Consider the following 14,630-nt stretch of genomic DNA (forward strand, 5'->3'; position numbering starts at 1 on the left):
TAGACTAAGAAATAAATCAAATATCCTAAGGACTATCTACACAAATCCTATGTGGGAAAGACACAGCCTGTAAAATCCTACAAGAATAAAACTGAAGCAGGCAAACACCTGGAAAAAATAGCACAGTAGGTCCACAGAGTTATTCATTTGGTAAAGTGCCATCCAATGGCTCTGCCTTTTATGGATACCTTTCTTTGCTCTCCTTCTGGCACTACAGAACTATCAATTAATTCATGTGTCACAGTATTATTAGAGTTTTATGACTGATACGTGCTTATGAAAACAAAGTTAGGAACACACAAGGATATAAACAAACGTTCTTTAGTTGGGCTCTTCCTTACAGAGAATTATAGTAGTTCCATCTTTTCATCTTACTTTCCAATCAGCTTAAGCTGACAAGTAGCTTAGGAGGCAGTGATGGATCATAAGATAATTGTAGTAGACTGAAGCCAGCAAAGATTAAAGAATCTGGTTTACTAATTACAAGGTGAAATAGAATAAATATTTATATCAGGTAGTATATGTTCTTAAGTTAGGTCCCTCTTTGCTTCAAAAAAATCAGACACCTGAAAACACGTTAGAAGGTACAGTAGGTTGACTAATTAATGGCCACCCAAAGTTACGTAGTCCAAATCCCTGGAATTTATAAACATTTCCTTATTTGGAAAAGGGGCTTTGCAGGTATAATTACATTAAGTATTTTGAGATGAGATTACCCTGGATTATCTAGTGGGTCCTAAATGCCATCACAAATGTCCTTAAAAGATAGAGGCTGAGAGAAATTAACATAAAGAGGAGAGACAGATACACAGAAGAGGCAATGTGAGGATGAAGAAGAGACTGGAGTGACATGGCCAAAAGTTTAGGAATGCCAAGAACAGAAGCTGGAAGAGATGAGGAATGAATTCTCCCCTAGAGTCCTTGGAGGAAGCTTAGCCATGCTAAATTTTGGACTTCTAGCCTTTAGAACAGTGAGCCAAAAAATTTCCATTGTTCTAGTCCACCAAATTTGTGTTTTTTTTTTTTTTTTTTTATAGCAGCCTCAGAAAACTAATATATGTAGAAGGCACTGAAAACTTGGTAGCCTGCTATAGCCACTCACCATTAAAGGAAAAAAGATATGGATGACAAAGCTCTCTCTGCATGTGATAAACCCCAGGAAAGTCCACATTCCAGTCTGAATGTCTTCTTTTAGCATTCATTGGTTGTACTTACCTACTCTAGAAATTTCTTCATCAAGACCATTCAATTTCTGGTCAAGAATGGCTGAATGAGACTCCAAATTGCTCATGTATGCCTGATATTTTTGAACATCTGCTTGTAAGGAAGTTTTCAGTTTTCTCAATGACTCTAGACGATTCTTTAAAAGAAAAGAACATATTATTCTTATTGATAACCATTCCATACTTACTTAAAAGTGACACAATATTATTTAAATTCATCTTAGAGAAAAGTATATTACATTTTCCTTTCACTTTTAGAGGAAGTCAAAAGAACTAAAAGGAAACTTTGGCATTACTACCTAATTAAGATGTACTTTTCAGGAAGTCAGTTTGGGATACAAAAAGTCAAGGGCCAGGATGAAGGAGCAAAAACATTTAAAATCTGATATTTTACAGAACACTCTAGATAGTTCAATAGTATAATACACAAAATAAAATTAGATATCTGGATATTATCACTTAGCTTTTAGAAAACCCTAAGAATATAATATATTATATAAACCCACTTAACACCATTCCCTTTTCATTAACTACATAACTCAGGGCTTCTTGTAAATAGTGTTCCCTAGAGGTGTGTAACATGGGGACCTTGTTCAAAAGATCTTTTTGGTCTTATGTAAGTAGGTTAGACTCTTTCATCATATTGTGAACACCATTAGCACAAGACTGATCAATCACAAGGGAAAACAAAGCTCTAGAGACACCAAACATGTTTTCATGGGGAGTTCTGTCCAATGTAAAAAAAAAATTAACTTTTAAGAAGCTTATTTTGCTATTTATTTATATCTTAGGGAAAGAAATAGCTGGCGTTCTCTAAGGAAATCCAAAAATCCAAAAGAGCTAAGTATATGAGCCTACTGATAATAAGCATGTTTACTAACCGGTTCTTTTTCTCTTTCTTGTTCCAATCTTGCAATCTGTTCATTCAACGCTTTGTTTTTTGCTGCTAATGATTCCAGCTTGGAAGCATCTACATTAAATAAATCCTCTGGAGAGAAAACCCCAAAACTTAGTGAGATCTCAATTCTGTCTAGAAACATTTCCCCCCAGGTTTCACCACTGGTTTCTCCCTCACTTCCTTCTAGACTGGTCAAAATACTACCAGTGAAGGATATACTACCCTCTAAAATAGCAAACCTTTCCCTTTACTACACTGTCTATTCTCTTACCTTGCTTTATTTTTCTTCATAGTACTTGCCACCCTTTGGTTTACAGTTATTTGATTATCATCTCTGTTAGAGGTAGCCTCATAGAGCAGGGATTTTCTATCTCTTATTAATGACTGTATTCTCAGTGCCTAAATGGTGGCTTGCCCAATGTAGGCATATAATAAATTACTGTTTGAATAAATGAATACTATTAATTGGCTTAACTAATTATAAAAAAAAAAAAACCAAAAACTTCACTAGATGCTTTTTATATTAGATCACTGTGAATTTTCCTCTTTTAAAATGAAACATCATTTACCTTGGTCCCTTTCTTATGTTGGACAAGTTGAAGTTGTCCTGTTACTTCAGCAAGATACATCCCATGGCAACATAAGGGAAATGCTTTCAACTTTTCTGCCAGTAGTGGCAAGGTGATATTCTCCTGTTTGGATTGATTCCATTGGATTCCACTGATTCCATGAAATTTATCTATTTTACCCACAGTTCTACTATTTTATATACAAGACTATGTCAATAAAAGGAAAGAAATGTAAAAGAATACCTCTGGAACATTTTAGAGTTAGCTAGTATATACTGAATGTCACTAGATTATCACTGAGTGGAAAAATAAAGAATTTTTTTCTTTGGAAATATAATGGCCCATTAATTTTAATTACTCAAACAGTAAAGCAAGAATATTATAGGGATATCACAGGAATAACATTTGGTGATTATCTTCTGTGTTCCTGGTAGTGTGTTTGATACTTTATGTACACAGCTACCTAATCTTGCAAAACTTTGTTAGAGAGGTTAATTAATTTGTTAAGGTCACATAGGCAGGAAGGGGTTTTGCCTCAGGTCTGACTCTAACATCAGCATTCTTTCAGCTTAACTAACTTTTCTCCATCAAAGAAACAATGAAGACAAAAATCAGTAGGCATCCAAACAAATTTAGAATAACTCATCTAAACACTGGGTGTGGTTAAATAAGCTATAGCTCCATGAATAGAGTTTAATACATGACTAAAAGCATGCACACTAGGAATGAGAACACTTACTCAGCTTTGACTGCAACTCTGTGTTCATCTCTTCAAAGCTGTCGGCACCAGTCATGAAACTCTCATAGCATTTTATGGTGTAGTCCAAAAACAACTGATTGGGTTAAGCAGATTTTAGAAAAAGCCATTATTCTCTATTTAGTGTGTTCCATTTTTCTAAGTGGGAATTTAAATTTGAATTAAAAAAAGAAAGGTCAAGACTACTAAGTAGTTATATGAACTCCTATAAATGAGACACAAACCTAGGATATATAATTATGTTACACAGACTTGCTTAGTCTGCTGTTTCTAATGTGAATGAGAATGAAAAGAACACTTAAATTTGGATAATGGTGATTTTTAGTAAAGAAACCCCACCTTCAGAATTTTGAGGTCAAATAAGGAAGCTTATTAATAAACATAATTCAGGGGTGCCTGGGTGACTCAGTTGGATAAGCCTCCGAGTTCGGCTCAGGTCATGATCTCATGGTTTGTGGGTTAGAGGTCCACGTAAGGTTCTGTGCTGACAGCTCAGAGCCTGGAATGGAGTCTGCTTTGGATTCTGTGCCTCCCTCTCTCTCTGCCCCTCCCCCCCTTCTTGCTCTGTCTCTCTCTCTCAAAAAAAAAAAAAAAAAAATAAATAAACATTAACAAAAAATAAACAAATTCAACATAAAATGCACATTTACCTTTAGGGATAGATCATCCCTATGAATGAACCTTATGAAAAAGGTAAATGAATTGATGATCACCTAGGTACAATCAAACTGACAATGTCTAGCTGTGAAAATCAGAATGAAGGCTATAAATACATTGTTACTTCAGTCTCAAAAGTGGCATGGTTAGTAGAGATCTAAACAGTAGAGTACTAGAATCCTTAATATTTATCCAAAAGAAAGTAACACTACAGTTTGTAGTTATGTGGTGCTTTGGTCACTTTGAAGATGCATACTTTGTTAGGAGGTGAGGATGGCTGATCAGAATTTTCCAAAGCCTAGATGAAAGAAATATCCCTCAAGACAAACCAATTCCCTTTGCGCGGATTCTCTAATTAAGCAACCTTCATATTATTTGGTTGATATGGAAAGGATACCCTGAATAGCATTCTTCTAACTGGAAAGGTATACCACTAATGATAAATTAATACATTTTCATTCTCTTTCAGATCAGTCTCTTATGAATTTGGTGACAATGAATCAGTTTCTTTAAGTTTGGTCAATTTTGATTTTGCAGATTAAAAAAACAAATTGAATTTCTGCAGTCAAATGCTCTGCCAGTAACAAACTGAGTTTCTGGATCTACAAAGCTGAGGCAAAGAATCTGGTGAAACTGGATATTTTGATAACCCTCTTTAATTAAAAAATAGCACTTTATAATTTCCAAAGTGCTGCTTTGTATATTTTCATCTGAAATAATAGCTAAAAGAGTGAAAATACCTTTTACTGGTTTAACCTTTAGGATAAATATAAAAAAATTAATATTTAATAAATGCTGTAATTATATTTGGCTTGAAAACTGAGGTACAACTAAATCTAGTCCAGTACACATATTGCAACATGGGAGGAAAATTCTCTCAAGTAGAATCAAAGGCTTTCTAACTATTTCACCAGCAGGGGTCATTGCTGAAGCAGTAAAAGGTAGGGTTACTCTCTGTTTAAAAAAACCCCAAAACAAAAAAACTCAGATACCTCTTTGAACTATCTCCCAGGTAGAAATAAAAGATGAAACTGAAGTTCTTGCCACTTTCAAGTCAGATGCTCAAAGAGCGTAGGTTAGAATTAGAAACAGAAAATAGTTTTTCTTCTTAGGGACCTGCATGGTGATCTTTTACATGTACTAGGGCACATTAATGTTTAATTTCAACATTATAAACTATTCCTTGGAGTTGGTATTTGCTCCATTTACACACGTAAATTTGCTCATTTTAGGAAACAGGGTGGGGTTAGTTACATAGTTTCAGTTCCAATAAAGTATGGTTTGGGAACCAATTTTGACCACCTGTTTACTTTTATCTCAACCCCTTTTTGAAGTGATAACTCAGATCTAAGTGGCAATATGCTTAACTAAAAAGGCCAAAACAAAACAAAAAACCTACAATGTAATATTTTAAGACTCAAAGATTATGCTTTGTATTGGCAAAGAATTATATTAGACTTATGTTATCAGTATTGATATCTTCATTCTAAAACATAAAGAAATATTACATCTATACATAAAATAATGTTATGATTTACTTCTAATTTCATTGCATTTTTAACTTAGTTAACATTTCAATTTCCTTTTTTTTTTTTAATATTTATTTTTGAGAGAGAGAGAGAGAGAGAGAGAGAGAGAGAGAGAGAAAGAGAGTGAGTGTGCACTCGAGCATGAGCCGGGAAGAGGCAAAGAGAGGGAGACAGAGGATCCGAAGCAGGCTCAGCGCTGAAGCCCCGATGCAGTGCTTGAACTCACGAACCATGAGATCATGACCTGAGCCGAAGTCTGATGCTTTACTAACTCAGCCACCCAAGAGCCCCAACATTTGAAATTTCTATGCCTACTTAGTTTTAAGAAATTACAATGTGATTCCAAGAGTAAATCTATTAATATTTGTTTGCTTATTATTTATTTATTTATAAATGTTTGTTTATTTTTGAGAGAGAGAGAGCACATAAGAAACTGAGGGGCAGAGAGAGGGAGAAGGAGACAGGATCCAAAGTGGGTTCTGTGGAGATCCAATGTGGGGCTCAAACTCATGAACCATGAGATCATAACCTAAGCCTAAGTTGAATGCTTAACCGCCTGAGCCACCCAGGCACCCCTCTATTAACATAAAAAAAAAAAATCAGTTTTAGAAGTTTTTCAGGAAGCAAAAAGACAACTTATACAAAAGACTAATTTCAATAGTGACACAGTTAATAATACCAAGATAACTCTCATGTTTGTGGTACCTTATTATGCATAATTCCATCTTCAGTTTCTTCTCCCCAAGGCTGTCCATCATCAAATAATGGTGAGCTTTCTTTCATGGCGGTATGTAACTGATAAGTACACAAGCAACATATTTAAGTTGATAAAGGTTAGGAGAAAAACACATAGTTTTCATGTTTTGACAAATTTGTTTTAGTGTCATTTTTAGAAGGATTTAAATTACTGCATGAATGAAAGTCTCTTGAGACGTTATTTTATTGAGGCTTAAAATATCCTTTTGATATTTCAGTAACTAAATCCACTAGGATTAAAAAAGGATGGATTCCATATTTAGTTCTATAAAATATGCTGATCTTTATGCTGCTATTAATCCATTGAAAGCATATATATACATTTTAATGCAACTCTGAGAATCTAAAAAAAACTTGCCACAGGTGAACCAGAAAGATTATGAATTCAAGTTTGGTGCTTACACATCAACAACAGACTCCTTTGGTATGTATAAATATGAACTTCAGATTGATTATAATAGAAAATCTTTAGAAACACAATTGTTTAAGCTTGAAAATGAAAAACAGAGAATACATTATAGCAAAATATTCAGATATTTATAATTGATAAGCTAAAAAGAAAATGGCTAAAAGTTTTTAAGGCAAAGAAATTCCATTTTGGAACACGTGTTTTTATATTTTTTGTTTTCTGAGAGAGAGAGAAAGAGAGAGCAAACGAGTGGGAAATGGCAAAGGGAGAGAGAGAATCTTAAGCAGGCTCCACGCCCAGTGCACAGCCAATTGTGGGGCTGGATACCACGACCCTGAGATTATTACCTGAGCTAAAATAGAGTCAGATGCTTAACCAACTGAGACATCCAGGTTCCCCTATAAGTTGTTTTAAAAATATAACCTTCCAAACATGAAAAATACTCTAGAAAACATAAGTGAATTTGCTATAAAATATAAATATATAAATGTGTATCTAGTATAATGCACACTAAGCTTCTAAGAAAAGGACTATGCATTAGGAATGTAAAAGAATGTGGTTTCTGCTAAAAATGTTTCATTAACTTTTCTTATCCTAGGACTTACACACCAGATTCCTGAGCGAGAATATTGTTCTTAGCCCAGAGCTGCTTGCCCTATCTACACCTTTCCTATTCCAAAGGCAGTCATAAGACTTTTTTGTATATCTAAGGTGGATGTAGGTGAGCTCTATCAACTCATCCTTTACTTCTTCCTTTGACAAGGTCTCAAGTGACAATCAGATTTAACTAAATCTGAAAGACATGTATAGCAGAGCCCAAGATTAAGAACAGAATCTTCTACCTTGTCATTGGGGCAGATAAAGAAAGTGCTGTCATGTCAAAAGTCCACGTGAATATTGTTGATACTCTGCAAAGTTCAAAAAGACCCTTATACAGGGACAAATGACTCTGCCCAGGCAGGGGAGTTAATCACTGCTCGGTTGTAGCTCCTAGCCCCATCTGACCAGAAAGCCTAGCTGGGACACCTGAAAAGCTGTTTGGCTCACAAACACTTAGAATTAAGAGCCTGGAAGGCAGAACTGATCATCCACAGAGAAAGCTGGTGACCTCATTTGGACAGAAAACTTGGGGCATGGGTTGGCTTAAGTGAAGACCACAAAGAGCCTTTCGGGTCTGTTCTTCTGCTCTGCTCAGGCAGGGGAACTTATTCACGACCCCACCCGTTGCTAGTGTAGCTTCTGGCCCTGGCCAACCTGAAAGCCTAGCTGGAGCACCTAGATAATAACTGCCTAGCTCAGGAGCATGTGAAGAGAGCTTGGCTGGGGCTTTGTTCATTTGCAGAGCCAAGCCAGCAAACCTAGTCTGGCCAAAGGTTTGCCTGATTAGCTACCCAAGAAGAATCCTGCTGGTCTTGGGGTCTGTTCTGCCTCCTTCTTCTACTCTGGTAGGGAATCTAATCCACAGCCCTGCCCACTGATGACTACAGCCTCCAACCCTCCTAACCAGAGCTCATGGAAATCTCAGTAGCCCACAAAGCCAAATACAGCCTCTGGTCCCACCTAACCAGAAAACCTAACCAGAGCACCTAGGAGTATATTTAGCTCACCCTGTAACTCTGATTACAGTGGCACTGGAGTAGAGAATCTGACTGGTTGCCATACCATATGCAGGGCTGGGATGGTGGCCTGTTAGGCCAGGGAACTTAGAGCATAGTCCTGCCTAGTTTGATCCCCAAACAAGAGTCTTTCCAATCCTGGGGCATGTATATGCCCCCCTCCCCCCCTTCCTAGGCATGGAATCTAAGTTGCTGTCTTGTCCAGTGCTCTTTACACTCTTCAGCCCACCTGACCAGGGAACCTAATAAGAGGATATGTGAGGCTGTGTGGCCCATCCTACAGCCCTACTGACAGTGACACTTAAAGAGAGAGCATAGCTCATGGCCTTCCTTGTATGTAGACAAAAATCAGTGGTAGCCTCTTCTGACCAGGGATTTCAGCACATACTTATACCATTGGTTTCGGATCCCAAACAAGCCATGGAGGCTTTGGGGCTATTCTCCTGCCCCACCAAAGCAGGGAAGCTAATTTTTAGCACTGCCTACAGCTGAGTACAGTAGCTGGTCCCAACTATCTAGGAAGCCTGACCAGGAAATTGTGGAGCCTACCCTATAGCTTTACTTGGACAGGGAACCAAGCCAGCAGTCCTCTCTAACTGTTCTCAGACAGCAGCACTTCCCTCTCTCCCCTATCCTCAGAGCATGGACAGTGACCTTTCCCAAAAACAGACCTTGATATAAACCCCGCGTTTATAAGGACACATCTAAAAACCCAATCTGAGCTGACTGGTAAAGAACTGTCTCTGCCAAAGAGATCCTCTCAAGTGTGGAAGAAGAGACCACTTACTCAAATGTGCAAGTACCATCACAAGGAATCAAGGATCATGAAAAATAAGGTAAACATAGCACTACCAAAGGAAATGAATAAAACTCCAATAACTGACCCTAAAGAAATGGAGATCTATGAACTAATTCAGAATAATCCTCTCAAAGTGGATTAGTAAACTATAAGAACACAGAGCTAACTAAACAAAATTAGAAAAATGATATAAGAGGGGCGCCTGGGTGACTCAGTCAGTTAAGTGTCCAAATCTTGGTTTTGCCTTGGGTCATGATCTTGTGGTTCATGGGTTTGAACTCCGTGTTGGGCTCTACATTGACAGCATGGAGCCTGATTGGGATTCTCTCTCTCCTTCTTTCTGTCTCTCCCCTGCACTCTCTCTCAAAATAAATAAACATTTTTTTTTTTTTTAAATGAAAAACATGTGGGGCGCCTGGGTGGCTCAGTCGGTTCAGCATGCGACTTCAGCTCAGGTCATGATCTCACAGTCCGTGAGTTCGAGCCCTGCATGAGGCCCTGTGCTGACAGCTCAGAGCTTGGAGCCCGCTTCAGATTCTGTGTCTCCCTCTCTCTCTCTCTCTCTCTGTCCCTACCCTGCTCGTGCTCTGTCTCAAGGATAAACAAACATTAAAAAAATAAATAAATAAATAAAAGAAAAACATTCAAGAACAAAACAAAAAATTCAACAAAGAAACAAAACTATAAAAAAAAATTAAACAAATGATAGCTGAAAAAAAAAACAACTTATCTAAAGAATTAAATAGAGTTTCAAAATCACAGTTGACCATGCAGAAGAATCAGTGGGCTAGAAGACAGGACATTTGAAATTATCCAGTAAGAGAAGCAGAAAGGAAAAAGAATGAAAAAACAGTGAAGAAAGACTATGGGACTTATGGGTCATCATCAAATGATACAGTATCTGCATTATGGGAATCTCAAAAGGAGAAGAGAAAGAGAAAGGGACAGAAAGTATATTTATTTTTATTAAAAAACATTTTTTTAAACTTTATTTTCAGAGAGGTGGGACAATGTGAGTGGGAGAGGGGCAGAGAGACAGAGGGAGAAAGAGAGAGAATCTCAAGCAGGCTCTGCACTGTCAGCACAGAGCCCAATGTGGGGCTTGAACTCAAGAACTGTGAGATCATACCAAAGACGAAATCAAAAGTCAGATGCTTAACTAACTAAGCCACCCAGATGCCCCATCAAAAAATATATTTAAAGCAATAAGAGGTGAAAACTTTCCAAACCTGGGAAGAGAAATGGACATCCAGATCCATGAAGTTCAAAAGACCCCAAATAGGTTGAACCCAAACTGGGCTATGTTGAAACATATATTGAAAGGAAAAAAAAGGTTAACCCCAAATTCATTATCTGGCAAAACTGTCCTTCAGAAATGAAGGAGAGATATAGGCTTTCCAAAACAAAAGCTAAGGGAGTTCACCACCACCAGATCTGCCTTACAAGAAATGCTAAAGGGAGTTCTTCAAGTGGAAGCAACAAAATGCTAATCAACATTGTAAAAACATATGAAGGTAGTGTAAAACTCACTGGTAATGATAAACATACAAAGTCTGGTTTTCTAATATGGTACTGTGTAATTAATTTACAACTCTAGTTTAATAGTTAAAAAACAAATGTGTTAAAAAGAACCATAACTAAAATAATCGGTTATCGGAAACACAATATTAAAAGTATGTAAACTGTAACATCAATAACCTAAAATGTAAAAAGAGAAGTGAAAGTGTAAAGTTTATGAAGTTATTGAAATTATCACTTTAAAATAGAATGGTATAGTTTTAAAGATGTTTTATGTAAGCCTTATGATAACCACAAGGAAACAACACAAAGTAGATACATAAAAAATGATAAAGTCAAAGCATGCTGATACCAAAGATCATCAAACTGCAAAAGAAGATAGTAGAATAAAGACCAAGCAGAACAACAGACCTACAAAACAGTCAGAAAACAATTTAAAAAAATGGCAATAGGTCCTTACCCACCAATAATTACTTTAATATTTGTTTATTTTATTTTATTTCATTTTTAATATTTTTGATAGAGAGAGAGAGACAGACAGACATAGTGTGAGCAGGGGAGGGTCAAAGAGAGAGGGGACACAGAATCTGAAGCAGGCTTTAGGCTCTGAGCTGTCAGCACAGAGCCTGATGTGGGACTTGAACTCACGAACCATGAGATCATGACCTGAGCCGAAGTTGGACTCTCAATTGAGTGAGCCACCCAGGCACCCTTCACCAATAATTACTTTAAATGTAAATGGATTAAACTTTCCAACCAAAATACACAGAATGACTGAATGGACAAAAAATAAGATTCAAAAATATGCTGCCTACAAGAGACTCAATTTAGTTTTAAAGACACAGACTGAGAGTGAAGGGATGAAAAAAGATATACCAGACAAAATAGACTTTAAAGTAAAAATGGTAAGAAAAGACAGTGAAAGTCATTATATAATGACAAAAAGGTCAATTCACTAAGGAGATAAAACATTGGCCCCTGGTAGGCTCTGTGCTGACAGTGTGGAACCTGCTTGGGATTCTCACCCTCCCTCCCTCTCTGCCCCCACCCCAACTGGTGCACTCCCTCTCTGTCTCTCTCAAAATAAATAAATAAACATTATAAAAAAGATAAAACATTTGTAAATATTTATGCAAACAACATTGGAGCACCTAAATATATAAAGCAAATTCTGTCAGAACTAAAAGGAGAAATAACAGCAACACAATAGTTGGAGACTTTAATACTACACTCTTAACAATGGAGAGATAATCCAGACAGAATAAATAAATAGCAGTTTGAAAACCCTACAGACCAAATGGGACTCAACAGACACTTACAGAACATTCTATCCAACAATAGGAAAATATACATTCTTCCCATGAGTACAAGGAAAATTTTCTAGGAGAGAATATGTTACGTTACAAAACAAGTCTTAGTATGATCAAGTATCATACCAAGTATCTTCTCTAAATATGAAACTAGAAATCAACAACAGGAGGAAAACTGGAAAAGTCATGAATACATGGAAGTTAAACGTCACTCTCCTGAACAACCAATCTATCAAAGAAGAAATTAAAGGGGAAATGAAAAAGTATCCTGAGACAAATGAAAATGGAAACACAGCATACCAAACTTATGGGATGTAGCAAAAGCAATTTTTAGAGGGAAGTTTACAGCTATATAAGCATATATCAAGAAAACAGAAAGATCGCAAATAAAGAACCTAACTTTATACACCTCAAGGAAGTAGAAAGAGCAGAACAAAATAAATTCAAAGTTAGAAGAAAAGAATCAATAGAGTAGAAACAAAGAAAATTGAGAACAAGAAAACAATAGAAAAGATTACTAATACTGAGTTGGTTCTTTGAAAAGATAAACAAAATCAACAAACCTTTAAGCTAGACTAACCAAAGAAAAAAGAGATGAATACCTAAACCAACAAAATTATAAATAAAAGAGGAGACACTAATACTGGTACCACAGAAATACAATGGATCATAAAAGGCCACTGTGAACAACGTATGGCAAAAAAATTAACAACATAGAAGACAGATAAATTCTCAGAATCTTACAACCTACCAAGACTGAATCAGGAAGGAGAATATCTGAACAGGAAAACAGATCAATTATTAGATTGAATCAGGAATCTAAAATCTCCCAGTGAAGAAAAGTCCAAGTCCAGATGAATTCACTGGTGAAATTTACCAAACATTTAAAGAATTAATGCAAATCCTTAGAATCCTTCGAATGATAGGGAATAATCCCAAACTTATTCTATAAGGTCAGCATAACCCTGATACCAAAGACAGATGAGGACACTATAAGAAAACAGGCCAATATCCCTGCTGAATATAGATGCAAAATTCTCCATAAAACATTAACAAACCAAATTTGGCAGTACATTAAAAGGATCTCACCATCATCAAGTATGATTTACTGCAGCATGCAAGGATGGTTCAACACGCATGAATCAATAAATGTGATATAACTCATTAATAGAATGAATGAAAAAATCATAATTTCAGCAAATGGAGAGGCAGCATTTGACAAAATTTAACATCTGTTCATGATAAAAACTCAGCAAATTAGTTATAGAAGAATTGTACCTCAACATAATAAAGGGCATATATGAAAAGCCCACAGCTAACATCATACTCAATGGTAAAAGGTTGAAAGTTTTTCCTCTAAGGTCAGAAACAAGACAAAGGTGACCACTCTCAACCATGCCTATTCAACTTAGTACTGGAAGTTCTAGCCAAGAAAATAAAACAAGAAATAAAAGGCATTAGAATTGAAAAGGAATAAGTAAAATCATGGCTATTTATAGATGACATGATTTTATATATAGAAAATCCTAAAGACTCCATAAAGAACTGTTAGACCTAATCAATGAATTCAGTAGTGTTGCAGGACATAGTATTAAAATATAAAACTCAGTAGCAGTTCCAAATACTAATGGCAAATTATCTGAAAAAGAAAGAAAACTACACCACTGACAATACCATCAGAGCAATGAAATAATTAGGACTGAATTTAAATAACAACGTGAAAGATCTCTATGTTGAAAACTATAGGACATTGATGAAAGAAATTGAAGACACAAATAAATGCAAAGATAATCCTGTGTTCATGGACTGGAAAAATTAATACTGTTAAAATGTCCATACTACCCAAAGCCATCTATAGTCTACAGACCAATGCAATCCCTTTCAAAATTCCGATGACATTTTTTTTTTTTTTTTTTACTGGGGTAGAGAAATAATTCTAAAATTTATATAGAAGCACAGAAGACCACAAATACCCAGAGCAATCCTGAGAAAGAACAATGTGGGAGACATTACACTCTTTCAATTTCAAGCTATCTTATAAAGATATTTACAATACAATGAAATTAAAAACACAGTAGAGAAAAAAGTAGAATTTTTTTTTTTTTTCAAATCAGAGATTAAAGGAGCCATCCTAAGTCTGGCTAAATTTCTAGGATTCTTAACTGGGAAAGATAATTAGAACAAGAGGCCTATGATTTCTCATTGATTCTAACACTGTTATAGTGTTCAATTCTACCACCTCAAGCAAACCAAGATAGGAAGGAGGGGATTTCAACCTATATAACACACTTGGAGGCATTTCAAGGGGTCTCTCTCCAACAGAAGCCAATACAGGTACTCCATGAGCTCCTGCATCACTGTGGAAATGCTATCTCCCAATCACATAAGAATGACATAAGCTGCTTAGTCAAACAAGGGTAAAGTGTTCTTCTGACAATACAAGGATTTGGTGGTGGGAACAGAGAGGTAGCTATCCACTGCCCATGGATATCACTGAGAAGAGACAAACTGAATGCACAAATGTTATATATAAAGTTCAGTAAAATGTGAGTTGTATTAATGGGCTATAGTATTGGATTTCTACTCCTA

General features: G+C 36.2%; 1 protein-coding gene across 2 annotated transcripts in view; it reads right to left on the minus strand.

Moving 5' to 3' along the window:
- Positions 1-14,630, minus strand: part of NDC80 (NDC80 kinetochore complex component) — a 61,476-nt gene that overhangs the window by 39,066 nt on the left and 7,780 nt on the right. For both annotated transcript variants that reach the window (XM_053206148.1, XM_015084267.3), the window contains 4 exons: positions 6,339-6,428; positions 3,430-3,523; positions 2,105-2,211; positions 1,216-1,360 (listed from right to left, as the gene is read on the minus strand). In XM_053206148.1, coding sequence (XP_053062123.1) covers positions 1,216-1,360; positions 2,105-2,211; positions 3,430-3,523; positions 6,339-6,428 — 436 coding nt within the window. The remainder of the gene's footprint in view (positions 1-1,215; positions 1,361-2,104; positions 2,212-3,429; positions 3,524-6,338; positions 6,429-14,630) is intronic.

This window comes from Acinonyx jubatus, chromosome D3 (assembly GCF_027475565.1).
Source record: "Acinonyx jubatus isolate Ajub_Pintada_27869175 chromosome D3, VMU_Ajub_asm_v1.0, whole genome shotgun sequence".
Classification (NCBI taxonomy): Eukaryota; Metazoa; Chordata; class Mammalia; order Carnivora; family Felidae; genus Acinonyx; species Acinonyx jubatus.